This window comes from Typopeltis vanoorti, chromosome 22 (genome assembly GCF_054136105.1).
Source record: "Typopeltis vanoorti isolate ZY-2024b chromosome 22, IOZ_Tvanoo_1.0, whole genome shotgun sequence".
Taxonomy (NCBI): domain Eukaryota; kingdom Metazoa; phylum Arthropoda; class Arachnida; order Uropygi; family Thelyphonidae; genus Typopeltis; species Typopeltis vanoorti.
Window position 1 is genome coordinate 22,359,948 of NC_143570.1, and position 18,464 is coordinate 22,378,411.

Here is an 18,464-nt window from a genome sequence, read left to right on the forward strand (position 1 = left end):
TGCTGAGTAGTGATATAGGTCTGTAATTTTTTGCTTTGGTTGGAGTTTTACTAGAAAGGCCACCTCTTTAACATGCCTCCAGATAGTTGATATCCTTAGGGTTCTGAAGCAAGTGTTATATAGGTTTCATAACCACTCTTTAGTCCTGGATCCAAAATGTTTAATTTGTTCATTACAAATATCATCAAGGCCTGCAGATTTTCTAGGTTTTAATAGGCTTATGGCAGCGTTGAGTTCAGTGATCGTGAAATCTGAGTTAATAATATTTTGTTCCTCACTTGGCATTCTAAATATCTTATTTTTTGGATGCTTTTTAGGGAATTTTCTATTTAGCAGCAGCTGGTGAGCAATTTGATTAGCTGTTACCTGTGGATGCTCATTTGGCTTAGTGAAATCCTTCCTCTGTTATCTTAGAGCATAATTTTTCTCCTACATGGATAGTCTTGTTTGAGAGGGAGTTTGTGTTGTAAAGTTGTAATTAGTATACTGGGCTTGTATATCATTGGAAAGGCCTGGAGTGTAGTTTGTGCCTCATCCTTGGGGGATGTGTTTGGTGGAGATTTTCCTCAGTATTTTTATGAATTGGGAATATTCTTGAGGGTTTGGAGGTACTGGCCCTGTGGAGCAGTCAAGATCTTCCATGAAACCCTACCAATTAGCTTTTTTGAAATTAAATCGTCTGCAAGCGACCATGTTAGGCATAATGGGGGGGGGGTTGAATTGAAGTATTATATTTGTATGTTGAATATCTGGAATGGGATTTAAAACATTTTTAACACAAGTGTTGGCTATTTTTGAGCTAACAAATATGAGGTTGGGGTTATAGCCCTGCTTCCATCTGCCACTGTTGAAAGATGCAGGGAGTTTCGGATTATGTATCAGGTTTAGGGAAAAGTTTTCAGCCCATTTTTCAAGTTTTCAGTCTTCATTGGACTTTGTGTAACAATGCCAGTGAGAGTATTAGTATACAGAAAAGTAAAGTGAAAGAGTTGCTCATTTTGGATATAAGTGATTTAAAAGGTGGCAGGAATGGAATAAAGGAAGACATGAAAGAATTACTGGGCATAGCAATAGAGAAGTGTGAGAGAGCAAAGATAGTGAGTCTGTTGCTGTGATATGATTGTGAATTGAGGATGAGGGGTCATGATTGCAGTTGATTGAATGCAAAGGTTTGAGCAAGAGGAATGCTTATGATGGTTTGCTCTTGAATAGATTCAGTGTTAGCACTCTAAAAAAAAAGTACTGCTGCATGAAGTGAAATCAGAGAAACTAGAGCTGTGGAGAGGGAATGCAAGTGAGTGTGAAAATAACCAAAAAAGTGTTATATATAGTTTTTCAAATAACAAATCAGAATGGAATAGTCAGAAGAAAATGTAAGGATAGTTCTGGGCCCATGGGCTACTGCCTTTATGTACACTAATACCAGAAGCCCATTTGGAACAAGATGGAGGAGTTTTTGGCATTGGTTAGTTATTCCTGGCCAAAAGTTGTTGGCATTATTGAGATGTGGCTGACAGAAGATGATATTGTGAGAAGTTTATAATATGTGTAATTAATTGTTAATAGACTTTTGTTGTGTAAAACTTTATGTACCACTACCCCTGATGATGTAAATCTTACGATGCACGAAACTTGTTGGATTTTAATTGCTTATTTTTAATAAACTCTTTATTTATATTACAATGTGGTCTCAGTACCAAAAACTTACCACAGAACTGCTTAACCACAGAAACCTATGTGTACATCTGGAAGATGATGTTGTTACAGGGATAGAATATTGGGTATAGTTTTTTCAGAGAGATTATCGAGAACAAGATAAGAGAAGGAGTATTACTGATGATAGATGAAACTGCAGCCAAAAAAAGTAACAGTTCAGAGAGAAGTTCATCTTACTCCTACTTGATTTTTCCTCTTGACCTTCGACATCCATTCGGATATTACATCCTTTCCTTCCAGATTCTTATGCTATATCACTGCTTCACTACTTCCTTAGCATATAATTTTCTGGATTTTGCATAGGAATATGATAGGATACTACCTTAAGGTTGTTATACAAGCTCATTGGGATGGTTATACAAAATTGTATGTAAAATCATGTTACATACTCAATGTTACATACATATAAAAATATGTATGTAACATTGAGTTCACTGCTACCTCTATTGAAGAAACTCAGTTGCATGAAGAGGAGATATTACAGCTGTTGCACAAACTGAATAATTATTCAGCAATAGGGACTGATGGGATATCAGCATGGGTGCTAAAAGAGTGATCAGCTGAACTGGCCATTCTTTTGACCAGGCTATATAATTTGAGTCTTAGGAATGGAAAGAATGTATGATAATCCCATTGCACAAGGGTGGTGCAAAGACTGATGTATCAAACTATTGACCAATCAGTATCTCAGGAATGGTGGTGAAGATTTTGGAAAAATTGGTTAGGGCTTGCATTCAGAAATGGGTTGAAAGTGAATCTCTACTTTGCAATGAACAGCATGAGTTCTTGCTCACGTTCTATAATAATGTTACCATTGAACTAGATAAGGGGGAATGGATACACCATGATACTTTTGGATTTTGCTAAGGCTTTTGAATACAACATGGAGAACTGTTTGCATAAATTGGAGAATATGGGTTTGGATTATAAAATATTAGCATGGTTAAGAGGATGGCTGACTGACAGATATCAAAAAGTGTTATATGGGGATGTGAGTCTGCAAGATTTAAGGTAACTGATGGTGAACAAGGATCATTCCTTGTTCCACTGTTATTCAATCTGTACATCAATGATATTGGGAAGGATTTGACAGGTGACATACAGCTATTTGCTGATGATGCAAAACTAGGTAGGGTAATCAGGAATGCTGTTGATATGCAGTTCTTGCAGAATGATTTGAATAGGCTGAAATTGTGGGCATGGTATATTGGATGTCAGTAAATGTAGAGTCATCAAGGCCAGCGGAAGTGGGCCTGCAAGGCCTGCATTGCAGGTGGGTGCCACTACAAGGTGGGCACCGTTTCGAAGTGCAGGTGGGTGCCACTACAAGGTGGGTGCCGGTTCGAAGTGTTAGTATGAAGTTTCATTCTTTCTTTAAATTTTTGTAAACAAATTAAGTAATAATAATTAGGTAAGTCAATATAATTACTGTGAATTTACAGTTAGAAAAAGTTACAAATTTACAAAAAATTCTTGTAAATTCTTTCCACATGATTATGACAAAAATAAAAATAAATAAATAAATTGCCATTTGTTTGGGGGTGCCCATTTCAGCTTTGCAGGCAGGCGACGTCCAGCCTAGCGCCAGCCCTGTGTAGAGTCATGCACTTTGTCATGATTAGATATCCAATGTGGGATTATACTAGAAGAAACTGATCAAGCTAAGGATCTTGGAGTGTTAGTAGATAGCAAGTTGAAATTCTAGGACCATGTAGCAAAGATTGCAAATACAACTAAAAATATAATTGCAATGCTGAAACAAACTTTAACATGTAAAGATAAGGATGTCATTTTGTCTTTCTACAAGACCTTGATAAGACCTCACTTGGACTATTGTGTACAGGTCTGGTCTCCTGGTTTCTATTGTGATTCTTATACAGTGGAGGGAGTGCAAAGGATAGTGTTAAAAATGATATCAGGATTGTCGAATACTGATGATGAAGACAGATCAAGAATTTGTAGACTGTAGACACTAGCAAGCAAAAGAAAGAAGAGTGATATAATTGAGATTTACAAACTTCTGAAAGGGTCATACAGGATTTCAGTTGATGGAATTTTTCATTTTATGAAGGATGGGGGAACGAGGCCATGAGGGCATCCATGTAAGTTGAGAATGACTACTGTCAAGAAAGGGGTGAGGGTTAGATTTTTTTCTCGTAGGGTGGTGCATGATTGGAATGGATTACCATTGGATATGGTATGTGCAAGCAGTGAATGAATTCAAGAATAAGCATGATAGCTGGTGCAAGTAGTATATGGTCTCCTTCAATGAGGCCCTGACTCTCTGGAGGTCTCTTAATAATGATAATAATAATAATAGCCTTGTGACTGATAGAATGGCTGACTAAAAATTATCAGGAAGTGTATGGCATTGCTGAGTTTCAGAGATGGAAGGTGACTAGTGAAGCACTTCACTGTTTTCCACTTGTGTCATTGTTGTTTACTTGTATACCAATGATATTGGAGTTAATCTCTTCAGTAATATCTAGTTATTTGATAATGATGCAAAGCTGGAGAGAATGATAAGGGGCTTATCTGAGACAGAATTCTTGAAGCTGATTTGAACAGAAGACTGGTCCTATGGGCAGTTGATAAAGATTATGAGCTGAACATTAGTAAGTGCATTTTGGACTGAGGACATTTTAGTCCAAGTATTATTTTAATCAGAATTTTCTGGAAGTTGTCAGTAATGCTAAAGACCTGTGGATGATGATGGCTGACAGAAAGAGTTAATATTTAGAGCTGCATCACACCAAATTAGTTATCAACACCTAATAACTGCAATGTTTAAGAGAACACTGATTTGTGGGAATAAGGAAGTTGATCTCTTACTTTTCAAGGCTTCGATAAGGTTATATTGGACTACTCTGGTTACCTTGCTTGTGTAGAATGCAGAGACAAATGATCTACTCTCAGATAGCCATGGTGATTTCTGGCATATGAATTATTTAGGGATAGATTGAAGGAATGGTCTTCAGAATTTGTAATTAGACTGAGAAGAGGAGATAGAAATATATTAGGTCTTTTGTAAGCTGGTGTGAAAGCTATTTGCTGTTTGGCTGAGGCAAGTAGGTTTTTTTTCTCATTTGGAATTTTTAACCATGTAACTTAGATTAGAAAAATTGATCATAGACCTTACACTTATTTTGATAGTAAGACCATTTTGGGTTAGAAAGATGAGATGGTAACAGCGATCTAATGTGTTCTTGTCATGCATAAGTCTTCAAATCAGTGGTAGCCAGAAATGTTGACAACTGAGAAGAGAGAGAGAGAGAATGACTGCCTACTAATTTACAAGAGGCACAGCTAAAATGAGTTCTGTCTATTCCTGTTGGAGGATAAACTATATTTGAAATTTTATTTTTATTAATATATGGTCACTTTCATGATTCCATTAGAAGATTTCAGACTTGTGTTGAAAATACTCTGTTATGAATTCTGAAATGTCCCCTGCATCTCAACTATAAAATCTAGTTTGCTAACTTTTTATAATCTCTTCTCTCCTCTGACAATCAATCTCCTGACATTTCATTTCCGTATTCTTTAATTTCCACATGGCACTCTGCATGTTTCCTTCTACCACAGAGATGAAATGCAGCCAGCGATGACATCCTAGGGAATTGACAGTGCCTTTAACGTGGCTTTTCAATGAAAGTCTGGCTTTGGCAAAGGTGCCCAGGGAATGGAAGGAAGGTAAGATAGTGCCATTGCATAAGGGTGGTAACAGACTGGAAGTGTCTAATTATAGGCCAGTCTGTGTGTCATCAGTAGTTGTTAAGATCTTGGAGAAAGTAGTGAGGGACCGTATACAGCATTGGGCAGATGAGGGTAATGTTATCTGTGAGAATCAACATGGATTTGTGAAAGGACGCTCTTGTTTTAGCAATATGCTAGCCTTTTATAATAAAGTTTCAAGAACATTGGATGAGGGAAAGGCATATACTGCAATTTTCTTAGACTTGGCGAAGGCATTTGACAGGGTGCCACATGATAAGCTGATATTTAAGTTGCAGCACATGGGTCTGGATGTCAGATTGGTCAACTGGATTCAGGATTGGCTGTCTGATAGGTATCAGAGAATTGTGTATGGTGGAGCAGTTTCCAGGAGGTAGAGGGTTACAAGTGGGATCCCACAGGGCTCAGTACTAGGACCTATATTGTTTAACCTTTATATCAATGACATAGCCAGTGGATTGCAGGGGGATATTCAGTTGTTTGCGGATGATGCGAAGCTGGGAAGGATTATTAGTAATAGTGCAGATGTGGTAGCCCTGCAAGAGGATTTAAATAAGCTAGATAGATGGGCAAATGAATGGGGGTGTCAGTTTAATGCAGCAAAATGTAAGGTCTTGAGGTTTGGGAAACATCGATGGGATGCTGCATACTCTATGGGAGGAGTTATACTGGAGGAAGTAGGGGAGACAAGAGATCTGGGGTCGATGATTGATAGAAACCTGAAGTTTAGGGGACATATTGCAAAGGTGGTGAAGGTAACACAGAGGATTGCTGCTATTATGAGAAGGACACTGACCTGCAGAGATAAGAGGGTTATCATTCCGTTGTATAAGTCTCTGATCAGACCACACTTGGACTATTGTTCTCAGATTTGGTCCCCAGGATTTGAAGGGGATAAATTAACTGTGGAAAGGATACAAAGACGGATGACAAAGATGGTTTCAGGACTGTACAAGGATAGTTATGAGGATCGGCTGAGAGAATGTGGACTGCAGAGTTTGGTGGATAGAAGAAGGAGAGGTGATATGATTGAGACTTTTAAACTGTTGAGAGGTGGTTACAGGGTTGACACTGGGGAGTTCTTTCGCTTGGTTGAACAGCGGGAAGGAGTATTGACAAGAGGCCATCCCTGGAAGTTACGAAAGGAAACTGTGAGCAAGAGGGTAAGGAGTGGTTTCTTTGTGTGGAGGGTGGTTGAGCCATGGAATGCATTGCCTGATGGAGTGGTGGGAACGAGAACGGTCAGTGAGTTTAAAGAGTGGTATGATAGACTTTGTGTTTCTCAGGGGGGGGGGACCTCCCCTCGATGAGTCTTGACAGACTTTATGTCTTAGGAAGGACCTCCCTCGATGAGTCTTTTGACTCCTTGGAGGCCTGAATAATAATAATAATAATAATAATATCACACAATGTGAAACCTTAAATCTTCCTGCTTTGATGATCTCTGGCTCAAAATTTCCTTGTTCCATTCAGTTGCACTGCTCTTTGAATTCTTATAAGCACTCTGACCTTTCTGATTATTTGTCTTTGAAGCTTGATTTTATACAGTCCAAAAATATCCAAACAGTGAGAGCATCTTTTCTTTGCAATGAATGTTTGCAATGCAAACTGAATTCCCTTCTGTAATTCTGCTGTTCAATATGGAAAGAAGTAAGAAGGTGTTTGCCACCAGCTATGATCTTCACACTTCATTCATATCTCCACCAGAATAGAGATAATTATCTGCAGCTCTCTCATCCTTTATCTTATTTTAACCAGTTTTTCTTCTAAATATACTATATATGAATGTCTCCTCTTGGTAAGTCAGACCATAACCTTGTCAAAGTTTCCTTTTCTATGGAATACACTTCAACCCACTTTTTAAGTCTTGTGTCCTTTTGCACTATTATGATGCTAGTTTTTTAATGACTCCCATCCATGTTTGCTGCAACTCATGCATTGCATTTTTCTTTTGCTGACCTTTCTTAATAGCTTCCAACATTTTGTTGCTCTTGTTATATACAACACATAATTAGATATGTTTTTTAAAATCATCAGATTTTTGTATAGCCTACATAGTAGTTGTCATCTTGTTAATCTTGTACATAATTTTCATTTTTTACACATGAAGAAACCCTGTGTACTTAGGATTAAATGTTGTGCTTTTGATTAAAATAATTATTAATATTTTATTTTGTTTTTTTTTTTCTGCCTTATAAACTCGTATTTATCTATTTGTGAACTGACAAAGTCTACATTCTTTTACACACACACACACACACACACACACACACACACACACACACACACACACACACACACACACACACACACACACACACACACACACAAAGACTCTCAAATTACTTTATCGTCAACTTACAAAAACAGATTAAGTCGTCAGGTTCTTCTGTTGTTTAATATGGGAATTTATATGTATATAATACAGCTATTATGAGGCACATTTATTCTATGGTTAATGAATAGGATTCCTACAGTTCATTGGTCACTGAACTTGAGCATTTGTATATACTGCATATATACACCTGATGTTATTTTTAATAAATTTTATTCTCTCAAGCAGTTTAATTTGCAAACTTTTTGCATTGAATTTGTACAGTTAGTTCAACATCTGAAACATTTATTACATAATTATGTAATATGGCTAAAGAAAAATTCACCAACACAGCTTTAATAGAATTCATTATTTTATTTTGTACGTTTTAAAATTAAATAACTAAAATCAAAATATTATTGTTGTTTTATTTATTTAATGTGAGATTAAAATGATACATATTGTATGAATTTTTGTACAATTCATTATCTTCCCCTCTTCACTGGGAAACATATTATGAAGATATGTTATAAAGTGAATTACTCTGTTATTCAAAAATACACAAAACAGAAAAAAACCTAGGGATCTGTTGGTCCTATGGAACTTTATTTGTATTTTGAAAAGCCACAATTATTATTATTATTATTATTACCTCAAGACCTCATGGAGTCAAAGACTCATCTGGGAGGTCCTTTTATCACACACACATATCATACCATCTCTTAAACACACTCAACCTCCATGCAGACACCACACTCTCAGGCAAGGCATTCCAATTATTCACAACTCTGCACGAAAAAAACCTGCTTCTCACTCCCCTACTCACACCCTCTTTATACAGTTTCCAGGGATGACCTCTGGTTCTCCGCTGATCTCCCACTATTCTCTGTAGAACTTCTCCACCATTGATCCTATAACAAACCCCTTACCACTTGTAGGTCTCTATCATATTTCCCCTCTTCCTTCTGTCCACCAGACTCTGCAAATTACATCTTCTCAATCTTTCCTCATACTTGACATTCCAGAGGTCAGAAACTACCTTAGTCAGTCGCCTTTGGACCCTTTCCAACATCTCTTCATCCTTCTGAAAATCTGGTGACCAAATCTGGGCACAATAATCCATGTGTGGCCTAATCGAAGCCTTTTTCAATGGAACAAGAATCTTCCTACTTCTACACGTCAGTGTCCTCCGCATCATTCCCAGAAGCCTCTATGTTGTCTTCACAATTTTGGCAATGTGTCTCCTAAATTTTAGATCCTTATCCACTATCACTCTCAGATTTCTTATTTCCTCTACTTCCAACAATATATTCTCACCAAGCATAAATTCTGCATCCCATCTTTGTTTTCCAAATTTTAAAACCTTACATTTTGCAACATTGAACTCGCATCTCCATTTCTGTGCCCAATCACTCAATTTATTCAAGTCTTCTTGTAAGGCCACAACATCTTCACTACTCTTTATGGTTCGTCCCAACTTTGCATCATCTGCAAATAACTGAATATCTCCATCCAAATCTTTGCCAATATCATTAATATACAAGTTAAACAGTAATGGCCCTAAAACAGACCCCTGAGGCACTCCACTAGTGACTTTCCTTTTCCTGGATATCGCACCCCCATACACAACTTGTTGATACCTATCAGATAGCCAGTCTCCAATCCAATGCACTAATCTAATATCCAACACCATCTGCTCTAGTTTGAACGTCAACTTATCATGAGGTACTCTATCAAAAGCCTTTGCGAAATCCAAGTATATTACTGTGTATCCTTCTCCTCTGTCCAAGGAAGCAGTCACTTTATTGCAATAAGTAATTAGATTACTAAAACATGACTTCCCTTTAGCAAATCCATGCTGTCCACCAAAGATAATATCATTGTTGTCAACCCAACTCTGGATCCTAGTTTTTACAAGCTTCTCCAACAACTTAACCACAACACCTGATACACAGATAAGCCTGTAGTTTGATGCTTGAGTTCGATCACCTCCTTTATGAAATGGCACAATCTTGCCCTCCTTCCACTGCTTAGGAACTTGACCAAGTGCAAGACTCGTATTAAAAAAATATGTCAAGGCAGGTGTCAACTCCCTGGCACATTCCTTCAGAATACGCGGCGATATATTATCAAGTCCCACAGCCTTATTTACATCTAGTTTACTCAACTCCCCAAACACCTCTTGCTCACTTACAGTCAGTCTCTCCTCCCCATCATCAACTGCTCTCAATCTCTCCATGAAGTCACATTCACAAAACTGAAAGATCTTTATGAACTGCTCATTAAGTATCTCAACCACACATTCTGCAACAGGTGTCTGTATACCATTTTCTCTAATCACTGTCATCCTTCCATAATCATTCTTTCTTTTGCTGGCTACATATCAAAAGAACTCCCTAGGATTTTTTTTTGGCTTCATTAGCTAACTGCTGTTCATACCTCTCTTTAGGTACTCTCACCAACCTAGTCACCATCCTTGCCTGGTCTTTCCAGACCTCATGAAATTGGTTATTTCCACTTCTCTTATGCTGCCTCCACAATGCCCTTTTTCTCTGTATCACATGCTTAATCTCTTTATTCATCCATTTCACACCTACCTTATTTAACCTTCTCACCCTTGGAATACATTTAGACATTGCATCTACTAGATAGTTTTTGAAAATCCCCCAAGCTGCATTGATCTCTTTTCCAGCTAACTCCTCATTCCACACTACACCTGCAAGCTGTCTCCTGAGCTCTTCATATTCACCCCCCCCCTTGTAGTTCCACATATACCCTTTTCTCACAGGCATCCTCACACTGCTGGCAACCACCCAGGTAATCACCTAATGGTCACTCTCACCAACTGGTGGATGATTTGACACCTCATTCATAATTATATCCTCTGATGAGATGACCAAATCCAAGACCCTTAATCCTCGTGTGCCCTATGTTACATACTGTCTGAGGTAGTTATCCCTCAAAAACTCAAGAAACTCATTTTCTTTACTTCCAGTTGCTATCTCATCATTCCAGTCTATATTGCCATAATTAAAATCGCCCATAATGATCACCCTTTTCTTATTTGCTTGGCTAATTTGACTATACATTTCACTATCACCACCATCCACATTACTTGGTCTATAACAACATCCCACCAAGTATTTGATTCCATTCACCTCAATCTCAGACCATACTGCCTCAAAACCACTGGCAATATTTCCGTCTTGCATCTCTACTTTGTATGGACATAACTCTTTCTCTATCATCAATAGCACTCCCCCCCCCTTTTTACTCCTTCTATCCTCACGAAACACATCATACCCTTCCATCTCTATTCCTGTCAGGATGTCATCCTCTTCCAACAATGTCTCACTTATTCCAACAATCTTTGGGTGAACAGATGCAATTAGTACAACCATTTCATCTGCCTTGTTTCTTATACTTCTAGCATTGGTATACAAACACAACAGCTCATTGAATCTACAGCTAGTTCCATTGATACCACTCACTCGATATGATCTCTCCATGCTAGACTCGGGCTTCTTCATTTTAGAACCCTTTTCAATTCCAACTATTTCCTCTTGATCCCTGGTCATCCCATTCCTTTCCTGCCTACACATGCTCTCACCTCCTCTTGGAGCATCCACCTTTCTCGTGCTGTGTACCCCTGTCCACCCTGATCTTCCCCGTTTCCCTGCTCCTCTTGCACACCCATTCTCTCATTTTCTATACTCATACCACTCACTTCCCCATTCATATCCACTTCTTCAATCTATCCTGTCTTACTATCCTACTCTTCCACATCACTCCCCTCTCGATCTGATTCATTCTCTCTATTCACTTCTGTACCTTCCAGCAGCAGTTTCTCCTAGCGACTCACACCATAACCACTCAAATGCAGTCCATCACTCCCATACAGCTCACTTTGTTCCTCAAACTCATTCCACACGTTGACAAACTTTACTCCCATCTCCTCACACATTTCAGCCAACATATCATTCATAATCCTTGCTCTCTGCCTCATTTCATGACAGTCATACCCAGGCAGCACACTGACTACCCTTCCTGTCACACTCTTCTCTTTTATCTTTCCAAGCAGCCTTTTAGCTAACTCCTCATTCCACGCTATACCTGCCAGCTGTCTCTTGAGCTCTTCATAATCACCCCCTTGTAGTTCTTATAATTACAATCCTATAATGAAATTAGATTAAATTCTTTCTGTATTCTGTATATTATGTATTTATTTAATCATAATAAGTATAGGCCTCTGCAAATAAAAATGCAAATGTATGGTGAAATTTAAAGTCGTTATTACGTGGACATCTCAATTGAGTCTGGTGACTCATTGCTATTCATTTACACAATACCTGTCATATCTCTCTTTGAAACTCATTCACCCACAAAGCATTCATGACTCACAACTCTCACTCATTCACCACTTTTCAAATAAAAAATAGTATCACATTCTTGATAACTACATGCTTGCTCAATTTTCAGGCATAATCCTAGTTCTCCTCACACTACTCAAGTAATGAGAAATTTTCCTGTATCAATCCTGTGTAAAATCCTTTAAGTAACTTATATGTCTCTATAATATCCTCCCTCCCTTTTCTAACTTCAGTCTTTCTTTATAAGGAGCATGCCTATAGATATTTTTCAATTTCTCCTCATCCATGGACCCAGGTGACTAGATCTGCACACACAAGTAGTTCAGATGTAACCATATCAAAGCCTTATAAACACCTCTTTATCTCAGCTCGTCAGTGTGTCTTCTGTAACTGGATAATCCTATGAGTTATTTTAGCTACTTTTCAACTCTTTGAACATTCCCAAAATCCCTAGCCTCATTAATTTTCTGCTTCTCAGTTCCATGAATATATCACACAGCTGGTAATATTTTCATTTCAAAATGCATAATCTTACACCATTCTCTTTTGCTCATACTATCAGCAGTGGCAGCTCGTGGCTTGAAATCATGGGATGCTGCAACTTTCAAAATATACATACACACTGTAAGTACAGTGCATATGTGTTTGGATAAAATATCAAAATTATGGTAAATATTTAAAAAAAATTAAACATGAAAAAATATTGCTTATTATCAATAAAATTATACAGTTTAGTATAATTCAAAATTACTTAAAAATAAAATCTATTCCTTTAATTACAATTAAAGGAATGGATTTACAATTTTTGGCCATTACAATTAAATCCTTTAATTGTGATGTCCAAATATTTAAAGAGACGGAGTAAACATGATAAGCACTATGAACACTCTACTACTGGTGCAAACTGCATATAAACAACAGTGGAACTGCATGACAGACAGTGCTGCATTACGCTAATAGCTCACATCTCACTATGACATGCATATGCTTGTGTGTGTGTAGCAATATGACACTGTGGTAAACACAGTGCTGCTAGCGGCCTTCGCCCTCCTAAGTGCTACAAGATGGATTTTTATTATTTTTTATACAAAATAAGAGATTGTATAGGATTGTTGATGATAAAATTAAATATTACAAGCAAATATAAATAAATATATTTATATATTGAGAAAAATTGGAGGTGCTGCAGTTCCAGAGTGCCGATGCACGAGCTATCCCTAACTATCAGTCTGTTTAAATCCTTCTGGGAGATCCTTATATGATCCATTTTAACAACTTCTCTATCCAGTTATGCATCATCAGCAAAAAAACTTTTTTTTTTTACAGATTATTACAGATTAGTAATAATCCCAGTATCATTATCAGTAATCATTATTCAGTCAGTAATAATTGATAATGGAATTATAGATTTTATTGTGTTTGGAAATTGGATATTTAGTATCTGTGACCAAACTATATAGTTGAAATGAAATTGTATGGGAAAATATTGAAAATAAAAAAGAATAAAATTATTGGCTGTTAGGATTTTTCAGATTTATCTTTGGTGTGACTAATTTTATTATAATAATAATTGTCTGAGCTGTAATTTTTATTGTTGTAAAGACAATTCACTTTATAATTATGAATGATAGTATATTTAGATTTTTTTTCCTTTTAGATTTTTCCTGAACTAGTGAAGATACCAACTATTGAAAACTGGTTTCCCATTCATGGCGCTGCCATCAATAATCACAGTGATATAGTAGATTTGATATTAAAGTTTCCTTATCCTACTCAAGTAATGGAAGCATTCACTGATATAACAATGAGTTGGGAATATATGTTTCCATTTGATATTAACACTAAAGATGCCACAGGACAAAGTGTATTGTATTTAGCTTGTTATATTGGAAGTCAGCAGCTTTTAAATTTGTTGCTGAAATTTAAAGTTAAAGCAAAAAAGCTTCAAAATCAATCTGAATATAGAGAAACAGAAGATCTAATTAATGATTCTTCAAGTTTGACTACTGAAAGTAACTGTTTTAGAACAATTATATCAAATCGTCAAAGGAATGACTTAAGTATATGTCCTTTGGATGTTAATGCATACTGTTTTTATGATACTGAAACTGCTTTACATGTAGCTGTCCGGAATAAACATTATAATATAGTATCTATGTTACTCCAAAATGGTGCTGATCCTAATCTCCAAATTAGAGCTAGGGAAGAAGATACAGATGATACCTCTATTCTTACAGGTTCATCAGCTCTTGCCGAAGCTTCTAAGAATTGTGATAAGAATATGGTTGATCTTTTAATTCGCTATAAGGCCTGTGATAAAGATGGTAAAGCTATTAATATAGCAACTGAGAATCACAGTGAATACATTATTTCAAAGTTATTGAGATCACATGTATTTCAAGATACAGAGTATAAAATTAATAAAAAGTCACTAGAAATGCGGTTGCATGAAATGGGCAATTCTAAGGATTTTGTGACATATAGCACTTTATTTCCCACGACATCTGTTAATGTGAATTGGTGTTCACAAAATTTGTCTTATATTAGTGAAACATGGCTGACTGATGCTTGTATATTTCATAATGCAAAACTTTGCTTAGCACATAATAAAAAAGTATCACTTTTGGCGATTACACGTTTGGATATCTCTAACAATAAGCTTTCAGAATTTCCTGCTTGCATTTTTTATATGCCATCTTTAAGAATTCTAAATGTGTCAAAGAATAAAATTCACAGTTTACCATATACAGAAGGTATTAAAAGATCTGATGTTCATTCTAAATTAAAATCATCAAAAGGCACATCACCACCAGTTATCTTTCATTCATGGAACTGCCCTTCTCTTGAGGAGATTTATCTTCAGAACAACTGTCTTCAAAATATACCTGACTATTTATTTGAACTTCCTTCACTCATAATGTTAGATCTTTCTCATAATGAAATTTATTCTGTTCCTTTTAAGATGTGGACTGCTCCTAAACTTCAAGAGCTGAATCTTGCTGCAAATCACCTTAATAGTCTTCCATATCAAGAAACTAGGAACATATCACTTAATAATAAAACTGTTCATTATACTAATTCAGATGTGTTATCGGAATTGGCCATCACAGTTATGGCTAATTCAAAAAAGTATGATAAAATCAGAACTGAAAATTCTGCTGAACTTTTTAAACAGAAGGTGGATCACCATAATTTTTGGAGTCACAGGATAAAGGTTAGTAATACCTCATCTAATCTTAATGTAGAATGTTGAGCATAAAATTATCCACCACAGTCATTTCTTATCATACTGTATATTTTCAAGTTACATATTATATCAGTCTAACACAAATAAGATCTCATTACTCTTTGATTGGATTAGCTTGTACTTCTATTTTCTAAAGCATTTCTTATGCATCAATCCATCTAAAGATTAGACTTAATCTTTTCTTTTTCTTGTTCTATTTGCTTGAAACACCTATGTGTTGCTAATCTTTCATTTCCCTTAAGTTATGATTACTGTCATCTCTCACTATAGCAAATGTATAGGGACCACAGAAATAGTTTGTGATAGTTAAGAGTTCACTATAGGCAATTTTTTTAATAGCATAGTATGCTGTAGGATATCTGTATTAAATTCATATATCCCACAAATTAAAAATATAAAAAATAAATTAATTTAAAGTTAAGAAGTTAATAAAAATCATTTTATGAAAGTAGTTAGTTAAATGTTTTTTATATTGGGAGTAAGATGTTTTGAGGTATTTTTATCTTTGGTTACTGAAGTTTTGCTTAAGTAAGACTTCAGTAGATGTATGTAAATTAGATGTTAGAGATTAATTATAATGTTGTATTGAGCTGTCAAGTGTTCATTTGTATCTAGACAAATGTTACATAATATGCTGCTACTTATGAGAGAAGTGAAAGTTTCCATTATATTCATATTGGGAAAATAAATGAACTTACCTCAGTGTATAAGCCATTGAGATGAAGAAATGTAATAAATATTTGTTTCATAACAAAATTATAATAAATGTAACTTTCCTGCACTATGAAAACAGCTTTATCATCGTTTCAAGTATAGTGCTGTAAACAACAATGGGAATGCACAATGGTAGACTGGAGTGGAAAAGCAGGCATTAACACTTTGGGGAGGCTCTGCTTCAGAAGTGGGGTAGATACTACATAATGCTTTATAGTAGAGATCATGACTTTGTTAAAGCAGGTCTTGCTTTAGCAATCTGCTCAAGATTTTATAGTAAAGAGAGAGAGAGATCGAAGAATTGGATAATAGGAAATGGATATGTTATCCCACTGAAAGTCAGTTTGAAAAGAAAGTTAAATTGTAGATAGGAATAAGGAAGTTATTCTTCCACTTTACAAGGCCTTGTCAAAGTCATATGTGTACTGTGGTGTTCATATATGGTCACCTGTCTTCTGTGGTAATTGAGAAACAGTTCAAAATATCCAGCATATGGCATGTGATTCTAGCCTACAGAATTGTCATTTGAGGATAGATCGAAGAAATGTGTGTGTGGTCTTCAAAGTTTGAAAAATTGACAGATGACGGGAGATATAATAGAAACATACAAAATGCTATTAAATTATTTAAAGAATTTACAACGTATTCTGGAATATTAATTAAAAGAAACTTTAATAAATACTTCCTATATTTCGGCAATGTCACATTGCCATCTTCATGGGAACATACAAATATGGCATGTGCATGCAGGCACTACAAAAAGCAAATGAGGCAGAAGATAAGAAACTACTATTGTTCCTAAAGTCCTAATGGTGCCCCCCCCCCTGGGTGGGTTATATTGGGTTGTCTTGGCCGTTGGGCTGATGTTCTCATGATGTAAGTCTCCCAAATTTGGGGCAGTCTCATGCACCCAAATTTGTTGAGGTTTGGAAAGTTTTTTAGAGCTGAGGCTGATTCTATGAATAATCTTTCGTACTTAAACTTGCTGCGGTGTATTACTTTGGCTTTCTTCCAACATATTCTGTGGCAGGTATCTAGAGCATGGTCTGCAAGCCAAGAGTGACTGTACTTGTGAAACCGGATGTAGTCTTTGTGTTCCAAAATCCTGATATTCACTGTCCTGCCTGTTTGGCCAAAGTAGAACAGTTTACAGCCTGCAAGGGACCTGGTATACCCCAGGTAGGTCTTGTGGAAATGGCTGGTCTTTGGTAGAATGGATAAGGGATGCCAACTTTTTATATGGTCTGTAACAAGAAGTCAGGTCATATTTTTTAAGGAGTATGGTTATTTTTTCAGAGGTACCCCGGATGTAGGGAATGGTGATAGATTTAGTGTAATTTTTATTGTGAACAGAGGGAGGGAGGGGGGGGTTGTGGTTTACTGGTTTTAATATTTTTTGGATTTTTTGGGGGTTGTAGCCATTGGCTAAGAAAGTATTAAGGATGTGGTTTAGTTCAGTAGTTAGGGAATTGTCATCTGAACAGATTAATTTTGCCCTGTTATATAGTGTTTTAATAACCCCATATTGTTGTGGGGGGGGGTGGGATTGCTGGCGAATGTATCTGCCTGTATGGGTGGGTTTTCTGTAAACAGAGAAAACCAAGGATCCATCGGGCTGGCAAGTGATTAGAGTGTCTGAGAAAGGGAGGCTGTTGTTTTCCTCTTTTTCCAAGATGAACAGGACTCTGGTTGTTTAAGTGTGTTAAGGTGTATATCTGAGCCATGTGGCCAAATAACGAACACATCATCCACGTAACGAAGCCAAATAGTGGGTTTTTGTGGGGCAGAGTTTAAGGCTTTCTCTTCAAAAGTCTCCATAAAGAAGTTGGCCAATGGTGGGGGAAGTGGTGAACTGATGGCTGTCTCCTCTATCTGTTTGTAGAATTTTCCTTGCAAACGAAATAGCCTGAGTTCATTGTGAACTGAAATAGGGCTAAGATATCGGGAGGAAATTTGGTTTAGATGAGCTCTAAGGTTTCCTTGAGTGGGACATTTGTGAGTAGGGAGGAGACGGCTAAATGTTTGGCTAATTTATATGTGGGGGAATCAATGCCATCCACTATGGGACGTAATGGTACATTTAGTTTATGTACTTTTGGAAGTCCATATAATTGGGGGGGGGTCTAGAGTTAAAAGGTTTTAGTTAGTAACTTCAGGCCAAGAAGTGACCTTTTTAAGGAGTCCTATGGAATGTTCTAATTTGAGAGCTGGTAGGATTATATTCAATAGGGAGGTAGGTAGTCCAATCTAATAATGAAGCATTACGCTTACCTGTGTAGTCCTTTTGGTTGAGAACCACAGTGGCATTTCCCTTATCCACTTTGGTGATTACTATTTCCTTGTTTTTCTTCATTTCTAGTAGAGCTGT

The 18,464-nt window shown here is 36.6% G+C and overlaps 1 protein-coding gene across 2 annotated transcripts in view; it reads left to right on the top strand.

Moving 5' to 3' along the window:
- LOC150094209 (leucine-rich repeat serine/threonine-protein kinase 1-like) overlaps positions 1 to 18,464 on the top strand; it is an 803,235-nt gene that overhangs the window by 166,232 nt on the left and 618,539 nt on the right. For both annotated transcript variants that reach the window (XM_090412317.1, XM_090412318.1), the window contains exon 9: positions 13,793 to 15,349. In XM_090412317.1, coding sequence (XP_090268443.1) covers positions 13,793 to 15,349 — 1,557 coding nt within the window. The remainder of the gene's footprint in view (positions 1 to 13,792; positions 15,350 to 18,464) is intronic.